Source organism: Babylonia areolata, chromosome 24 (assembly GCF_041734735.1).
Source record: "Babylonia areolata isolate BAREFJ2019XMU chromosome 24, ASM4173473v1, whole genome shotgun sequence".
In the NCBI taxonomy this organism is placed as follows: Eukaryota; Metazoa; Mollusca; class Gastropoda; order Neogastropoda; family Buccinidae; genus Babylonia; species Babylonia areolata.
The window spans coordinates 18,095,854-18,110,981 of NC_134899.1; the positions used below are offsets into that span (position 1 = coordinate 18,095,854).

Genomic DNA, 15,128 nt, shown 5'->3' on the forward strand with positions numbered 1-15,128 from the left:
TAAAAAGCATGGGTCATACACGACCCACACAAGCGTCCGTGTGTAGTTAAAACGCCACCTTTAATTACTCGTTAACTAATTAATGGGGTTTTTTTTCCCCAGTTTTTGGCAAAAGTTGGCCTTTTAGGTGTTGGAAGCATTTCTGAAATTTCGTAGAAAAAATATTAAGAACTGGCTGAGATATTTGCGTTTTTGTACCCTTCTGGGTCGTGTATGACCCACGATAGCCAGCAAAGGTTACGTTTGATTTGAAGGGGTTGATTTGGACCAGTTTATGATCATCGTCAGGAGCTGTCATCAAAAAGGTTCTGAGATATGACCTTCACTCAGAACCCCCTGAGAAAAAAAAAGAAAAGAAAAGAAAAGAAAGAAAAAAACAGAAGAACCCTGGATGGCTAATTTTTGTTTGGTGTCTTTTAATTGTGGTGAATTCGCCACAGTCCACCTATTTTTCTCTGCGCACTTTTCATAGATGTGTCTGAAAGCAATTAAGTGTCTAGAGTCAGCTTTTGAAACTATGCACAGAAAAGAAGAAGAAGAGAGAGAGAGAGAGAGAGAGAGAGAGAGAGAGAGAGAGAGAGAGAGATCTTCACACAAGAACTTACACTAAGAGGATTCAACAAAACGTATAAAAAAAAAAACAGAATGAAGAGGAAGGCCAGCCACAGTGTAGTGGTGGCCTTGTGGTATTGTGTGGAAAGTGAGAGAATCTAAATGTATGTGTGATCCAATCCCATACTTGCCAGAATATTCTCCCCTTCCACTAGACCTCGAGTGGTGGTCTGGACACTATCAGTTTGGATGAGATGATAAACCCAGATCCTGTGTTATGGTCTGGATGCTATCAGTTTGGATGAGATGATAAACCCAGATCCTGTGTTATGGTCTGGATGCTATCAGTTTGGATGAGATGATAAACCCAGAACCTGTGTTATGGTCTGGATGCTATCAGTTTGGATGAGATGATAAACCCAGGTCCTGTGTGTTGTGGTCTGGACACTATCAGTTTGGATGAGATGATAAACCCAGGTCCTGTGTGCTGTGGTCTGGACACTATCAGTTTGGGTGAGATGATAAACCCAGATCCTGTGTGTTGTGGTCTGGACACTATCAGTTTGGATGAGATGATAAACCCAGGTCCTGTGTGCTGTGGTCTGGACGCTATCAGTTTGGATGAGATGATAAACCCAGGTCCTGTGTGTTGTGGTCTGGATGCTATCAGTTTGGATGAGATGATAAACCCAGATCCTGTGTTATGGTCTGGACGCTATCAGTTTGGATGAGATGATAAACCCAGATCCTGTGTGCTGTGGTCTGGACGCTATCAGTTTGGATGAGATGATAAACCCAGATCCTGTGTGTTGTGGTCTGGACGCTATCAGCTTGGATGAGATGATAAACCCAGATCCTGTGTTATGGTCTGGATGCTATCAGTTTGGATGAGATGATAAACCCAGATCCTGTGTTATGGTCTGGACACTATCAGTTTGGATGAGATGATAAACCCAGGTCCTGTGTGTTGTGGTCTGGACACTATCAGTTTGGATGAGATGATAAACCCAGGTCCTGTGTGCTGTGGTCTGGACACTATCAGTTTGGATGAGATGATAAACCCAGGTCCTGTGTGCTGTGGTCTGGACACTATCAGTTTGGATGAGATGATAAACCCAGGTCCTGTGTGCTGTGGTCTGGACGCTATCAGTTTGGATGAGATGATAAACCCAGGTCCTGTGTGTTGTGGTCTGGATGCTATCAGTTTGGATGAGATGATAAACCCAGATCCTGTGTTATGGTCTGGACGCTATCAGTTTGGATGAGATGATAAACCCAGATCCTGTGTGTTGTGGTCTGGACGCTATCAGTTTGGATGAGATGATAAACCCAGGTCCTGTGTGTTGTGGTCTGGACACTATCAGTTTGGATGAGATGATAAACCCAGATCCTGTGTTGTGGTCTGGATGCTATCAATTTGGATGAGATGATAAACCCAGATCCTGTGTTATGGTCTGGACGCTATCAATTTGGATGAGATGATAAACCTGGTTCCTGTGCGTTGCATGCACTCAGTGGCGCACATAAAAGAACCCACAGTAACATGAGTGTTGTCCCAGGCAAAATTCTATAGAAAAATTCACTTTGCCAATGAAAAGAAAAGCACCTACAGGCGGAAAGAAAAGAAGGAGAAGAAGAAAAAAAAGAACAATGCTGCACTGTGGTGACACACTCTCACCAGGGACAGCAGCCAGAATTTCACAGAGAAATCTGTTGTGACAAAAAATATACATATAATTCAAGTCAGTAGTACAAACAACCACAAATGCAAAACATACGAGCACAGACAAAATCAATGTTTCCCTGTTGTCTATCACTCCATAAAAATAATATGTCATTGCTGTCTTTCTCTCAATAAAATCAGTGTTTAACTGTTGTCCATCTCTCCATAAAATCAATGTTTAGCTGTTGTCTTGTTGAATAAAAATCAATATTTCTTGGTTGTCTTTGTCTCCATGAAATCAATGTTTCACTGCTGTCTTTCTCTCCATAAAATCAACACTTCACTGTATTCTTTCTCTTGCTGATATCCTCCTCTCACTGTTGACTGTCTCTCATCCAGATCTACACTTTCCCATCAGACCCCTCATCCCAAGGCAAAGTGCACATAGGTCTTTTCCAGATGAGCGTTCATCATGATCTCTTCCCCTTCGCTCACTTCCCTCCCATTCAGAAGAAACGCTGCCTGCTTCCAGTTCATTTCTGGGTCAACGGTGGAAGCGCTGACACCCGGTGCCAGCTGCTGATCAAACCAGAACACCACAGCGGTGGCATAGCCAGACCTACGGGCAGTCAGACGAAGCTCCCTGCACTGTGAAAACACAGAATCCACATTGCTGAATACTGATTCCGATCCATCTGGAGAAGAACACAAAGTGTTTGGGTCTTTGCTGGGGGTGAATTCTGACGTTGGGGGGAGGACTTCTGTAGGTCCTGCTGATGGGGTCACACATGACTGAATGTCCATGTGAAAGACGTGGACAACATCGCTCAAGTTTTTGTGGGGCAGTGCATGAATGTCAAGGTCCAGGAATGTCCGAGTCTGAAACATAATAAAATGAGATTTTTTACACTTGAATTTGAAATAAAACCCATATTCCTGATTGGCCTAATTATACTAAAAAACAACAAAAGGGCACAAACAATCTTCTTCACTCCGTTACTGTAATTCTAACAAGGTATAGACCCCCAGACTTCACTGGAACAGGTTCTACATAAGGTTAGTTTATTTCTTCTTGCATTCTTAATGACTCTCAGTTTCCTATAAAAAAAAAATGTATTGTGTCAAATTCCAGCATCAAAGTCAACAGAATATTACAGAAAAAGATAAGCAACTGTAAGTAATCCAGGACCTCAGACTGAATGACCAGTGCTCCAAGTCTAACCACACAGCTGCTGCACCCATCACAGGCAACGCTTGATCCTGCAGAATTCATTTACACAAAAGAACACATATGACGACAGAACACCCTAGAGTGATAAACCAGCCACACACCATGTCCCCTGCCAACACTGAAGAATGGTGATGTGGTACTTACACAGTCAGCTGTCTGAATCAGACAACCTGCATTCAGCTTCAATAACATAATGGGTGTAACAAATGAGTGGTCTTTAAAGCACTGGACTTTCAATATGAGGGTCCCTAGGTTCAAATTCTGGCCAGTTAAAAATGGAGATTTATCTGGTTTCCCAGGTCAGCAGATATGCAGACCTGCTAGTGCCTGATCCCCTTCCTTGTGTATTATCATGCAGAAGAACAATGGCGCATGTTACAGATCCTGCAATCCAAGTCAGCAGTCGGTTGGTTACGGAAACAAGAACATACCCAGCATGCAAACCCATAAAAACTGCAACAAAGGAAACTTAACAAATGATTTTGCCATGGTCTTTTATCTTTCTTTCAAAGAAAGAAAGATGACACTGTTACTAGGTAATATTGCAGTATCTGTGACCAGAATGAATCGAATCAATCCTCTCACCGCAGTGTCTTTTGCAGAAAGTAACATCTCTTGGTAAATTGAGTACTTTCCCTTTTGTTTACAAAACACTGCCAACTGCTGATCAAATACACAGTACACTACACAATACAAGCACAACAGCTCAAGAAGGAAAACACTGCTGCAATGCATGACTATATATATATACACACCTGGAAAGGATTGATGTGTGGAGCGATGCTGACACCCAGGGTGTTGTGGTCCGATGTGACACAACTCATGTCCTGCAGCTGCTGGGAGCTGATGAGAACAGCGTACACATCCACAGTCTGGGGAATCATCACTGTGTTCCCACTGACTGCTGACCTGGAATGCACAAACAAAGCTTAGAAAAACCTCTGTGTGTATATATATATATATATATAGTACACAAGCATTTATAACAGCCAGTTATGCAAGCAAAATATATATAATATACTACAAAGTACATGTTATGTACCATGCAAACACTTTGTGTGTGTGTGTGTGTGTGTGTGTGTGTGTGTGCATGGATGCATGCATGCATAAGTCAGTAAATGAAAGAGAGAATATGTGAAAATATGCTATTGAGTTCAACATCGAACAACAACAAAAAACAATGAACATGTTCCTAATTCTCTCAAACTGTCGCCCCTTCCTTACCTGAGAGCCCTCAGCTCATTCACCACACCTGCTCGCAGACACCCTGCTGTCTCCACCATATCCAATGAAACCACAGGCACACCACCACCACCACCACCACGACCACCTTCCACAATGTCTTCCACACTGCCTCTGTTCCATTTCCATCCACTTCTGCTGACTCCGTTCCGACTCCCAACATGCTCCATCAAACCTTTCACCTCTTCAGTCTTGCTCACCCCCATGTAGCAAAATTCTGCCTCCTTAAAGAAACCAGATTTCAGCGCCAGCAAACCGTGGAGAGGTGGACTGTTGGAAATTGTCAGCAATGTCAGAGGTTTCCCAGCATGGGTCTGGGTGTGCTGTAAAGCAGAGACGTAGAGAGAGTTGAACTTCATGTCATTGAGACGGCGAACTTCTTCTCGCTGGAGATGGAATGTACAGGGACGGGTGTCCTGGGTATTGTTCTGTAGATAGAGATCATGATGACGGTGGTGTTTTATTTCAAAGTTGTCACCACGGTTGCTGTTGTTGTTGTGGTTTTGAACACACCAGGTGTCTGCATCACCCAGACATGAGGACTGAGTCGTGGGGGATTGATTTTTACAGTCATTTTCCATTTCCATGCACAAACCACTGTCACCTCTCACTATCTTTTCCTTTGCTGATTTGACATGCTGAGTACTGCACTCTGATTCACAAGGGACACTTACTTTACTAGACTCACAACAGCTTCCTGTCCTAGCACCATTCACACAAACTGAAGCATCTCTTTTTGCACCCCTGCTATTGTCACTTAACACATCACCGTTCACCTGTGAATATGAACAGACACATGCACCATTCAGTTGTCCTATTGGTGGTAGCAAACCAGCAGATGATGTGCTGTCCTGTTCACCATTCTCTGCATGTGATGATCCATGGTTTCTGTGTTTACTGTCTGCACAATTAGCAGTTAGTGGTGGTTTATTCAAGCACCTCAACTCCTGTGATGCAAAGTCACTGTTGGGGCTGACATGCTTGTCGTTGCATGGCTCCATGTCAGAACAGTCCATCTCTGCACCATCTGCATGCTGACCCACGGGTGTCAATAAACCTGCTTTCTTCGACTGTTCTGTACTGCTTCCACCTTGAGAGTTCTCCACTGTCCTGGAAACAATGCATGATGTTTGTTTGGGTTCACTGACATGATCAACATCACAACCCCTAAATGCCTTTGTGAAATCCTCCGCTGAACAGACTGTCTGAGAGGCACTACCATCACCCTCTTCTACAGTGCAGACACTTGGAACTCCGACCTCTTGCGCAACACAATCTGACAGACCAACCTTGGAACCTGTGAATTCTTCTGCAATGCTGGACGAATCAAAAACACCTTTGACATCCTTTTTTGTCCTGTTGGACAGCTGAAATGCAGAGCCATCTCCACCCATCTTGGCAGTACTGGAGGACTGGCAGAAACCATGACTTCCAACCTTCTCTGTCACAGAAGACGACAGCTGAGGAAGCTGGCCATTGACTTGCTCTGTAGCGTCGGACAAATGAGGGGAGATGTGACATGAGTTGAGAAAGTAGCCAAAGGCCACGACGTCCTTCACCGTGAGGCGAAGACAGCCATCGTTCAGAGTGCAGTGGATCTTAAGCTGGTCGCCACAGTTCACTTTCACGGAGCCAGGATGGCCTGCACACAGTTATTCACAACATATACAAATACATAATATACTTAGCTGATATTTCATGTATTGCATTTTGGATGACTCATAATCTATCATAGTGGGATCAGGATTCATATACAGACCAGGAATTACTCCCACTTCCATTAAATCTTGAATACTGGTCTGGATTCTAGTCTTTTGGAAGACATGATAATTTGAGGTGGCATGTGAAGCATGCACTCAGCACACAGAACCTGTGGCAACAAAAGGGATGTCCCTAACTAAATTCTGTAAAAAAAATCCACTTTGATGATAAAACTAATGCATTTGCTGACAGACAAAAGAAAAAGAAATATGGATGGCGCTGTGACACGCTCTCTGCAGGGATAGCAGCCTGAATTTCACACAGAGAAATCCATTGTAACAAAAACTAATACAATACAATTAACATGAACCACATTGAAATCAAAAACCTTTTTTTGTGAATTTAGCAGCAGTTACAGAATTATGATTACATCAACAACACCTAACAAGTGATACTGAATGTACAATGAGTTTTACATAGCAAAACTTGCGTTTTATGATGGGGCTCCCTTTTGGCACAATGATTCACTAAAAATAAAAAAAAATAAAAAAATTCACTTGTGATTTTGGTAAAATATTTTTACATCTTTGTTTGAAACCATTTATTTGTAAACTTGAGCATAACCCACCTCCCCCTTTTTTTGGCTGTTTATTTTTTTTGGGGGGGTTGGGGGTTAGGGGGTTGGGTGGGGGGGGTTGTGTGTGTGAGTGTGTGTGTGTGTGTGTGTGTGTCTGTCACCGTCTGTATGTTTGTGTTTCACCATCTGTGTGTATGTTCATGTTTCCATAATTCTCTGAATGCTGACATGGACTACAGGATCTTTAATGTGTGCATTTCACTTTCTTCATGCTTTTTACACATGGAGTGGCCTCTGGCACTAAGTACATCACATCATCTGTCGACTGGGGGAGATCTGAAAAATCTCCACCCTTAACCCCACGACACACTGCAACTAGGATTCAAAGCCAACACTGTCAGATCAAAAGGAACACTTTAATAACCTCTGGGCTGTTGCAGCCCATCCACAGCCCATCCTCAGGATGTTTCAGTTGTTTCGCTTGTCAGTTTAACGACTTCTCTTTTACGAAGTCCTTTAAGTAATTTCCTGTAACTGTATTTAGAGGGGTTTTTTTTTCTTCCAAATTTCACCCACATTTTTACCCTCATTTTCCCAGTTTCCCCCAACCCTCCATTCATCCACATCTCCCACCCCTTCTAACCGATAATACTCAGATGTATTCATAAATACTTTAACACAATGTCTTCAATCACCGATATGTGTGACGGGACATTAAACAAAAATTCCTCCTCAGGATGTTAAACACCCACCGGCATCAGCAGCCTTGTCCTCCTCCCTGCTCCCAACGGCCACCACAGGGAAGATGGCCTGCTCCCAGCAACACTGCTCACTGGGACCCGTACTGACCTTCACCCCTTCGCACAGATCAAGGTCAAACCACACAGCCAGAGCGTCCACCGTGCCCTCTGCGTAGACATCCAGAATGAAGTCCTGGCTGAAGCTGCACAGCACTTCTAAGTTCTGTTGACAAGACATGGGAGGTGATGATGGAGGTTTTGATGTACAATTGGATGCTCCGATTGTACAGTTTCTTCTTCTTCTTCATTCGTGGGCTGCAACTCCCATATTCACTTGTATGTACACGAGTGGGATTTTACGTGTATGACTGTTTTTACCCCGCCATGTAGGCACCATACTCCATTTTTGGGGATCGATAATATTGCAAGTGTTTCTATGATTTTTCTTTAAAAAATTTAAATTATTTAGCTTACAATTTATGAGGATAAGCGAGACAATATATGTTTAATGGGGTTTTACTATTTTACAAGATGTGACTAAAAAATCTCTTGGAAAAAGCAGGGAGGGAAAAAGAGTCACACAAACAGATAAAAAAATACCCCCTTGCATCCCCTCCCACCCCCAACCTCCACCCCAATTAAACATTCACAAGTAAACAATTAAAGCAATGTGGTCATCATGATGATTTTATCTTTAGCCAAATACCCTTTTCACTATTTAGTGATAATAGATGGCAAAAAAAAAGAGAAAAAAAAAAGATGATTTAAACGTTCTATTATACAGTATTCCAAGTGTAGATTTTTTCTTGACACATTTTCTAATTTATATGAAAACATGAACATATATCAAAAGGACAGCGCGCCTTTTTATACCTTGGTCCTGTCACCTGGAATACACACCTGCAATACACTTCCAAACTCATCAAGCTGAAAAAAAAAATCTCAGTTAATATCTGACCTCAAAACACTTCTGTGCAAATCTGCTTTCATGAATGTCTTGGTGATGGCATGTGGTTGGTGTGTGTGTGTGTATGTGTGTGTGTGTGCGTGTGTGCGTGCGTGCGTGCATGTGTGCTTGCATGCATGCGTGCATGTTGCTTTGTCATTGATACAGTCCATTTCTCTTTATTGTAAGTCTTAATTATAGTGCCCTGTTTTAATTTTTGTAACCTTTATTCCCTACATATTTTAGTTATTAGCACTCTAGGTCGCTGTGCTGAAGAGGCAGAGCATATCATAAACACCCATTTGTAGTAGCAGTTGTAGTTTTAGTAGTAGTAGTAGCAGCAGCAACAGCAGCAGCAGCAGCTGTAGTAGCAGTAGTAGTAGACTAGTAGCAGTAGCAGTAGTAATAGTAGCAACAATATCATTATAATTGTTATTGAAATAACTGTTACCATTATCCTTATGACTGATGAGGTAAGGAACACAACAATGGTGTAACTGAGATATGCCTGTACCTCCGCTTCCTAAATTTGTTAAAAAAAGGGGAGAAAAAAAAATTGAAGCTAATAGCCCACAAAGATGGGGTGTTTGTCTACCTGGGGATCATTGAAATCCACTGTCATCAGGGAGTGGATGGGCGACAGGAACCTGTAGCTGTTTCGGATGCTGTACAGGTCTTCCGTGGTGTACGGGTCGTCACCACCCGCAGCACAGGTCCTGCTGGTGATGTGTGTTCCACTCAGGTCCAGGAGGGGAACGCTGCTCTGCTGCACACTGTGCCAGAAAGTTCATTTTATTCATTTATTCATCTCAAGGCCGGACTAAGCGCGATGGGTTACGCTGCTGGTCAGGCATCTGCTTAGCAGATGTGGAGTAGCATATATGGATTTGTCCGAACGCAGTGACGCATCCTTGAGTAAGTGAACTGAACTGAGAAAGTTCAAATGAACAGAAGACTGATAATCTTGTAGTAAAGTAATAATAATGATGACGACGATAATAATAATAATAATGATGATAATGATACTACTACTCCTCCTACTCCTAATGATAACAAATGATAATGATAATAACAATAATAAATATATTTCTACAGTGCTGAATCTTGTGCAGAGACAAATCAAAGCGCTTTCAAACCAGACATTCACACACATCCATATCTCTGAATCAAAAGGATGGGAGACAAAAATTATAAATACACGTAAGTAGAAAGCGAGAGAAACTATAGATGGAAAGACATGGGCTGGGGTGTGGTGAGGGGGGCAGGGGGAGAGGGGATGGGACAGCTATTTTGGAAAGAGGTGGGTTTGAAGTCCAGCCTGAAAGAGCTAAGTTCAGAGATTTAGTGAAGTGAAAGAGGGAGCTCCTTGCTGATGTAATGTCCAGAGCCAATGAAAAAAAAAAAAAGAGTTCTTATTCCTACAGATCCATTTTGCTTACCAGTTTTCCTTCCTGATTTCTGGACACTCGATGGCACACACATACAGCTCAGCACCTTTAGGGATAACCTGGCTTTTCTGAAATTTATTCAGAAACACAGTTTGGAGTTTATAATCAGACAAACAAGTCAGAGACACACAATGAAAATAACAACAACTACAAATTATCACACATGCAAACATGCGAAAAATGTGAACAGTAAATAAAGACATACATTTATAAACAGGTCCAAAGTACATACATTTATAAACACGTCCAAAGTAAATAAAGACAGTAAAAAAGAAAGGAAAAATATTCCAGTTCTCAATCCATTTTTCATTTTCAAGAAAGACAACTCAGAATACACCTATTAGGGTACAGGGCATCTGCTCATTTTTGTTTTTAACAATTCACTGGACAGCCCACAAAATGATATTCAGAAGAAAAAACAGTGAAACGAGGCATACAGCAATGGCAAATACTTTACAAGCTCACATAACGTTCACAGTGCATAATTATATTCACAAAAATCAGGTCTTCTTTGCTATCTCCTGCTCTCTGTCTCCCTTTTACCCAACAAAAAGGTATCAAAAACCAGTACTACATTGTTCACTCTCTGTGGAGTGTTGTCAAACACATACACATTATTGGTGACACCATTCATCTAACACACACACACACACACACACACTCCCCAACCTCCTCCATTTCCCTACCCCCCCCCCCCCCCCACACACACACACACAGGAGTACACACATTCATACAGGTCTTTAAAAAACACATGTTATCTTCCTCACCGTTTCACCCATACATGCTTGTAGAATGTTGTCAAACAAGCATGTAAACACATACACACATACACAAACAGTACACACACACACACACACACTCCCCACCCCAACCTATCCTCACACTCACACATTCCCCACCTTCACTGACCCCCACCCTCCACACACATTATGCACACACAAATTTATATACAAGGTCTACAAACTCTCCACATTCCTACCTCACTATTTCTCCAACACACCTACAGATTACACAGGCACCCTCCAATCCCCCATGTGTTCCCCAACCCTTCCCACACACACAAACAAATGTGTGCACATGCATTCACACATGTCTACAAAACACTCCAATACCCTCTTTCACCATTTCTCACTCCAACACACCTACAGACTACACAGACACCCTCCAATCCCCCATGCTTCCCAACCCTTCCCCCCCACACACATGTGTGCACACACACATTCATACAGGTCTACAAAACACTCAACACTTCTTTCACCAAGTCTCCCTCACAGTCACAGACATCAACTGTCTTCACACTACCCACACATACACACATGTGTGCACACACAGGTACATATTAAACACTCCACATACCTTCTTTCACCATTTCTCCCTCACACTCACACACATCAACAGTCCACACACACACACACACACACACACACACACCCCTCAGGACTGTCATCACCACACACCCTGTGGGGACTGTTGTGCAGCAGACAGGACCAGGCGTGGCATAGCGTGGACAGACAGTGCTCCCCAAACAGTGCGGCGTCAAAGATCTCCGTCACCACCAAGTCCACTCTGCATCACAAAACAAAGTGAATGAACCAACAAATGAATACTTATTGTCACAGGAGCAAACAAAAACAGGTGATGTTGTAGTCTGACAACTGGGCATCTCATTCAAAAAATTAAAATAAATTTTCATGCTACTTGAGTTAACAATACAAACTTTTTCTTTGCTTTCTTTCTTTTTTTATTATTACTATTATTGTCATTTCTTTTTACTGGTATTGTTATCATCATCACTGTCATCATCATCATCACCATCATTATTATTGTTCAAATCATTATCACCATTATCATTGTTATCAAATTTAGTATTAACAGAAGAAATAGTAATTGTTACAGTAGTAAAATAGCAGGCGCAATAGCAGTAGTTGCAGTGGTAGTAGCAGTAGTAGAAGTAGTAGTGATAGTACTTAGTAGTATCATTAGTGGTAGCAATAGTTGTAGTGTTATCATTAGAAGTAGTAGTCATATTACTGGATAGCAATTGCTTATGCATGATCAGAAAATATTTTAATCTGAAAACCACGCAGATTTCAATACTGAATGCCATTTTTTATTCCAGACCATTTCACCCTTTATGGGCAGCTTTGGGAAGTGCTGGATTGTTATTTTCTTCCTGCTAATATCATGAACTCCACTGAATTGTTAATGTCTCTGGATCATCTACTGTAGAGGATAGTTTACTGACATTGCCGTAATGTGATAATATGTCCAATGAGGGCACAGAGGGTGATCTACAGTCATATCAGGTGTGTAACTGGCTTTCTCTCTCAGAGAAATCAAATGGTCATCAGTTACCACCTTTGAAGAGTTTATACACTTCTCTGTGCAAATTCAATGTCATCACACACACACACACACGCACAGAGACACACACACACACACGCACACACGTGCGCACACACACAAATACAAAAATATGACACTGAATTTACAACACTGGTGTAAAGTAAAATGAATGGTTCATTAACAACAATGTATGCATAGATGAGATGAAACAAAAATGATGTTCAACAACCCTGTGCTAATGTTTACAATATACCTTTCTGGAATATGTTCAGGGACAGACAGACTGGTTGACCGTGCATCAAAGACTCGGAACTGAGCAGATGACTGTGTCTGCTGACGATGAGAGGCCAAGACAGCTGAGCAGATTTCCGTCATCACTGAAGCTGCATCACACAAGGTGACAGACTTGGCTCCTCCTTTTTCTGCAAACACGCTAGACCACGTGTGATAAAATGGGTACAAACACAAAGTATACACATACAGGAAAGAGGCAAGCATATACAGAGAAACATACAGTGCAGACATATGCACACACACTTTAATATCTAACAGGAATTTATGTGTGCTTGATGATACCTTTTAGCCTTTTACTTCTTAACGCAGACATCTCCAAGCCTTAGGTGTAACTGCATATCAATATTTCAGACTGATCTCTTGAAAATACTTACTTCTTTGCAAATGGCGACTGCCTTGAGTTGATGCATGTTTGAAGCAATATCTCAGCAAGTGTTGGTTCAATTTTCATGGGGTTTTTTTTGTGTGTTTTGTAAAGCAAAAAGCTGTTGAGCGTGTCAACATGGCTGCCAGGACGTACCGTATAGGAAAGGTAGAACTTTGTTTGATTTTCCACATAATGTCGATTATAGCAACCACAAAAACATGATAGAAAACGACAGTAATATTGTTGCTGATCAACTGAAGTGATACTGGTTATCCTGATGATGATTACATGCTGCAAGATAAGAATCATGATAATACATTAATCAAGTAATTGCACTGTCCTTAGTGACAGGTAACATACCTCAACAAACCAGTGCCGCAACCAATGTCCAGAACTGTAGACACTGATTTGTTCTGGATGGTGGAAACAATGGCATCGTGGTAGGATCTGTTGCGTTGGATGTCATTTAGCATCTTGAAATGCCAGCGCTCCACAACTGCATAGGACACATGCTCCCAGGCCTCCTTTACTGTGACACTCTCTGGGAATGACTGCATGGCATCCTGTGTGAGATTCACTGCTGTGCTGAGGTTTTCTAACCTGGAATATGAATGATGGTGTAAGTTAATTATTACTAGTGTATACATGGTTAAATGTTTCATATTCATATTTGTGATTTTGACACAGGATGACATGGAGTGGTCTGAAGATTTGTGATAAACGACAGGGACTGAGACAGGGCCTTTTTAAATGTTTAAGTAGATACTAAATACCTTTACTTATGGCCTTTTGTTAATAAGTGGTTCAAATGAGTCAAACTATGGGTAGGGAAATGGGTTACGGGAGGCATTTCACACACACACACACACACACACAAGCTTGCACACACACACATCCTCATTACATTCTTGACATGGAAGAGAGAGAGAGAGCGAGAGAGAGAGAGAGAGGAGAGAGAGAGAGAGAGAGAGAGAGAGAGAGAGAGAGAGAGAGGGGCATCAGACAGTAATGTCGCAGTTTAGCATCATAAATTTCTGCTCCCCTATGACAATAGGTGGTATATTCATTTCGTCGTACCTGAGAGCCTGTTCCCCTAATGCCGACATCAGAGCGTCGGAAAAACAGCAGACAGCTTTGGCCTGCGAGAATGCTTTGGACAACTCGTCATACTCTTCACACGAGTCCAGAAGTTCTGTCCACTGGTTCATGCAAGCCACAAATTCCTCATGGATTTCCTCAGAGCTGCCATGATCCAGTTTTACGGCTAGCAAGTAATGGGAAAATGCAGCGCCATAGTCATGCGAGCTTAGGTTCTGTCTAGCTTGGTGTAAAAGGTATGATCGAAAACGCATGGACGCTGCCATGTTTGTGTGTGTGTTAAGAGTGGTGTCCCTTGGTTTTGGCCCTGGCATCTACGTCAACGATCTACCGAAACATGTACAAAACACCGTCACACTGTTTGCAGATGACACAGAAATCTATGCCGCTAGCGACAACCAGGAATCGACCGCATCTCTTCAGCAGGACCTAGACAACCTTCAGAAATGGTCAAACGATTGGCTTCTGAGATTCCACCCACAGAAATGCAAAGTGATGAAAATCGGTACACGAAAATCAAAAGCATCGTACCTTATGAAGCATGTAGATGCTGAAACCGGAACCATCAGAGAAATACCCTTGGCAGAAAGTGAGGTGGAAGCGGACCTCGGTGTTCAAGCTGATAATGACCTCAAATTTAAGCAGCACGTGGACAGTGTCACAGCAAGAGCGAACAGTGTAATTGGCATCATCCGCAGAACCTTCGAGTTCTTAGACTGCAAGCTCTTCATCCAGCTTTACAAAACAATAGCAAGGCCTAGCCTCGAGTATGCACAAACTGTGTGGCAACCTAGACACAAGACATTATGCAAGCAGCTAGAGGACGTGCAGCGCCAAGCCACAAAGCTGATCTCCTCGATCAGTGAGCTACCTTACTCAGAAAGACTAGAGCGACTCAGCCTGCCTAGCCTGGAACACAGAT

General features: G+C 42.3%; 1 protein-coding gene across 2 annotated transcripts; it reads right to left on the bottom strand.

Annotated features, from left to right (window-relative positions):
- Window positions 1-2,002: 2,002 nt before the first annotated feature.
- On the bottom strand, window positions 2,003-14,463 carry LOC143298817 (uncharacterized). 2 transcript variants are annotated; one of them, XM_076611803.1, is made up of 10 exons: window positions 14,186-14,463; window positions 13,469-13,708; window positions 12,701-12,880; window positions 11,559-11,667; window positions 10,092-10,168; window positions 9,248-9,425; window positions 7,719-7,929; window positions 4,671-6,330; window positions 4,202-4,355; window positions 2,003-3,094 (listed from the first exon to the last, which is right to left on the bottom strand). In XM_076611803.1, exons 1-10 carry the CDS (start codon window positions 14,458-14,460, stop codon window positions 2,639-2,641), a joined length of 3,540 nt encoding a protein of 1,179 aa, XP_076467918.1. In that variant the 5' UTR covers window positions 14,461-14,463; the 3' UTR covers window positions 2,003-2,638. The 2 variants fall into 2 exon arrangements, with proteins under 2 accessions (XP_076467918.1, XP_076467919.1); XM_076611804.1 differs by lacking the exon at window positions 14,186-14,463 and having other exon boundaries at window positions 2,004-3,094; window positions 12,701-12,869; window positions 13,469-13,588.
- Window positions 14,464-15,128: the final 665 nt, after the last annotated feature.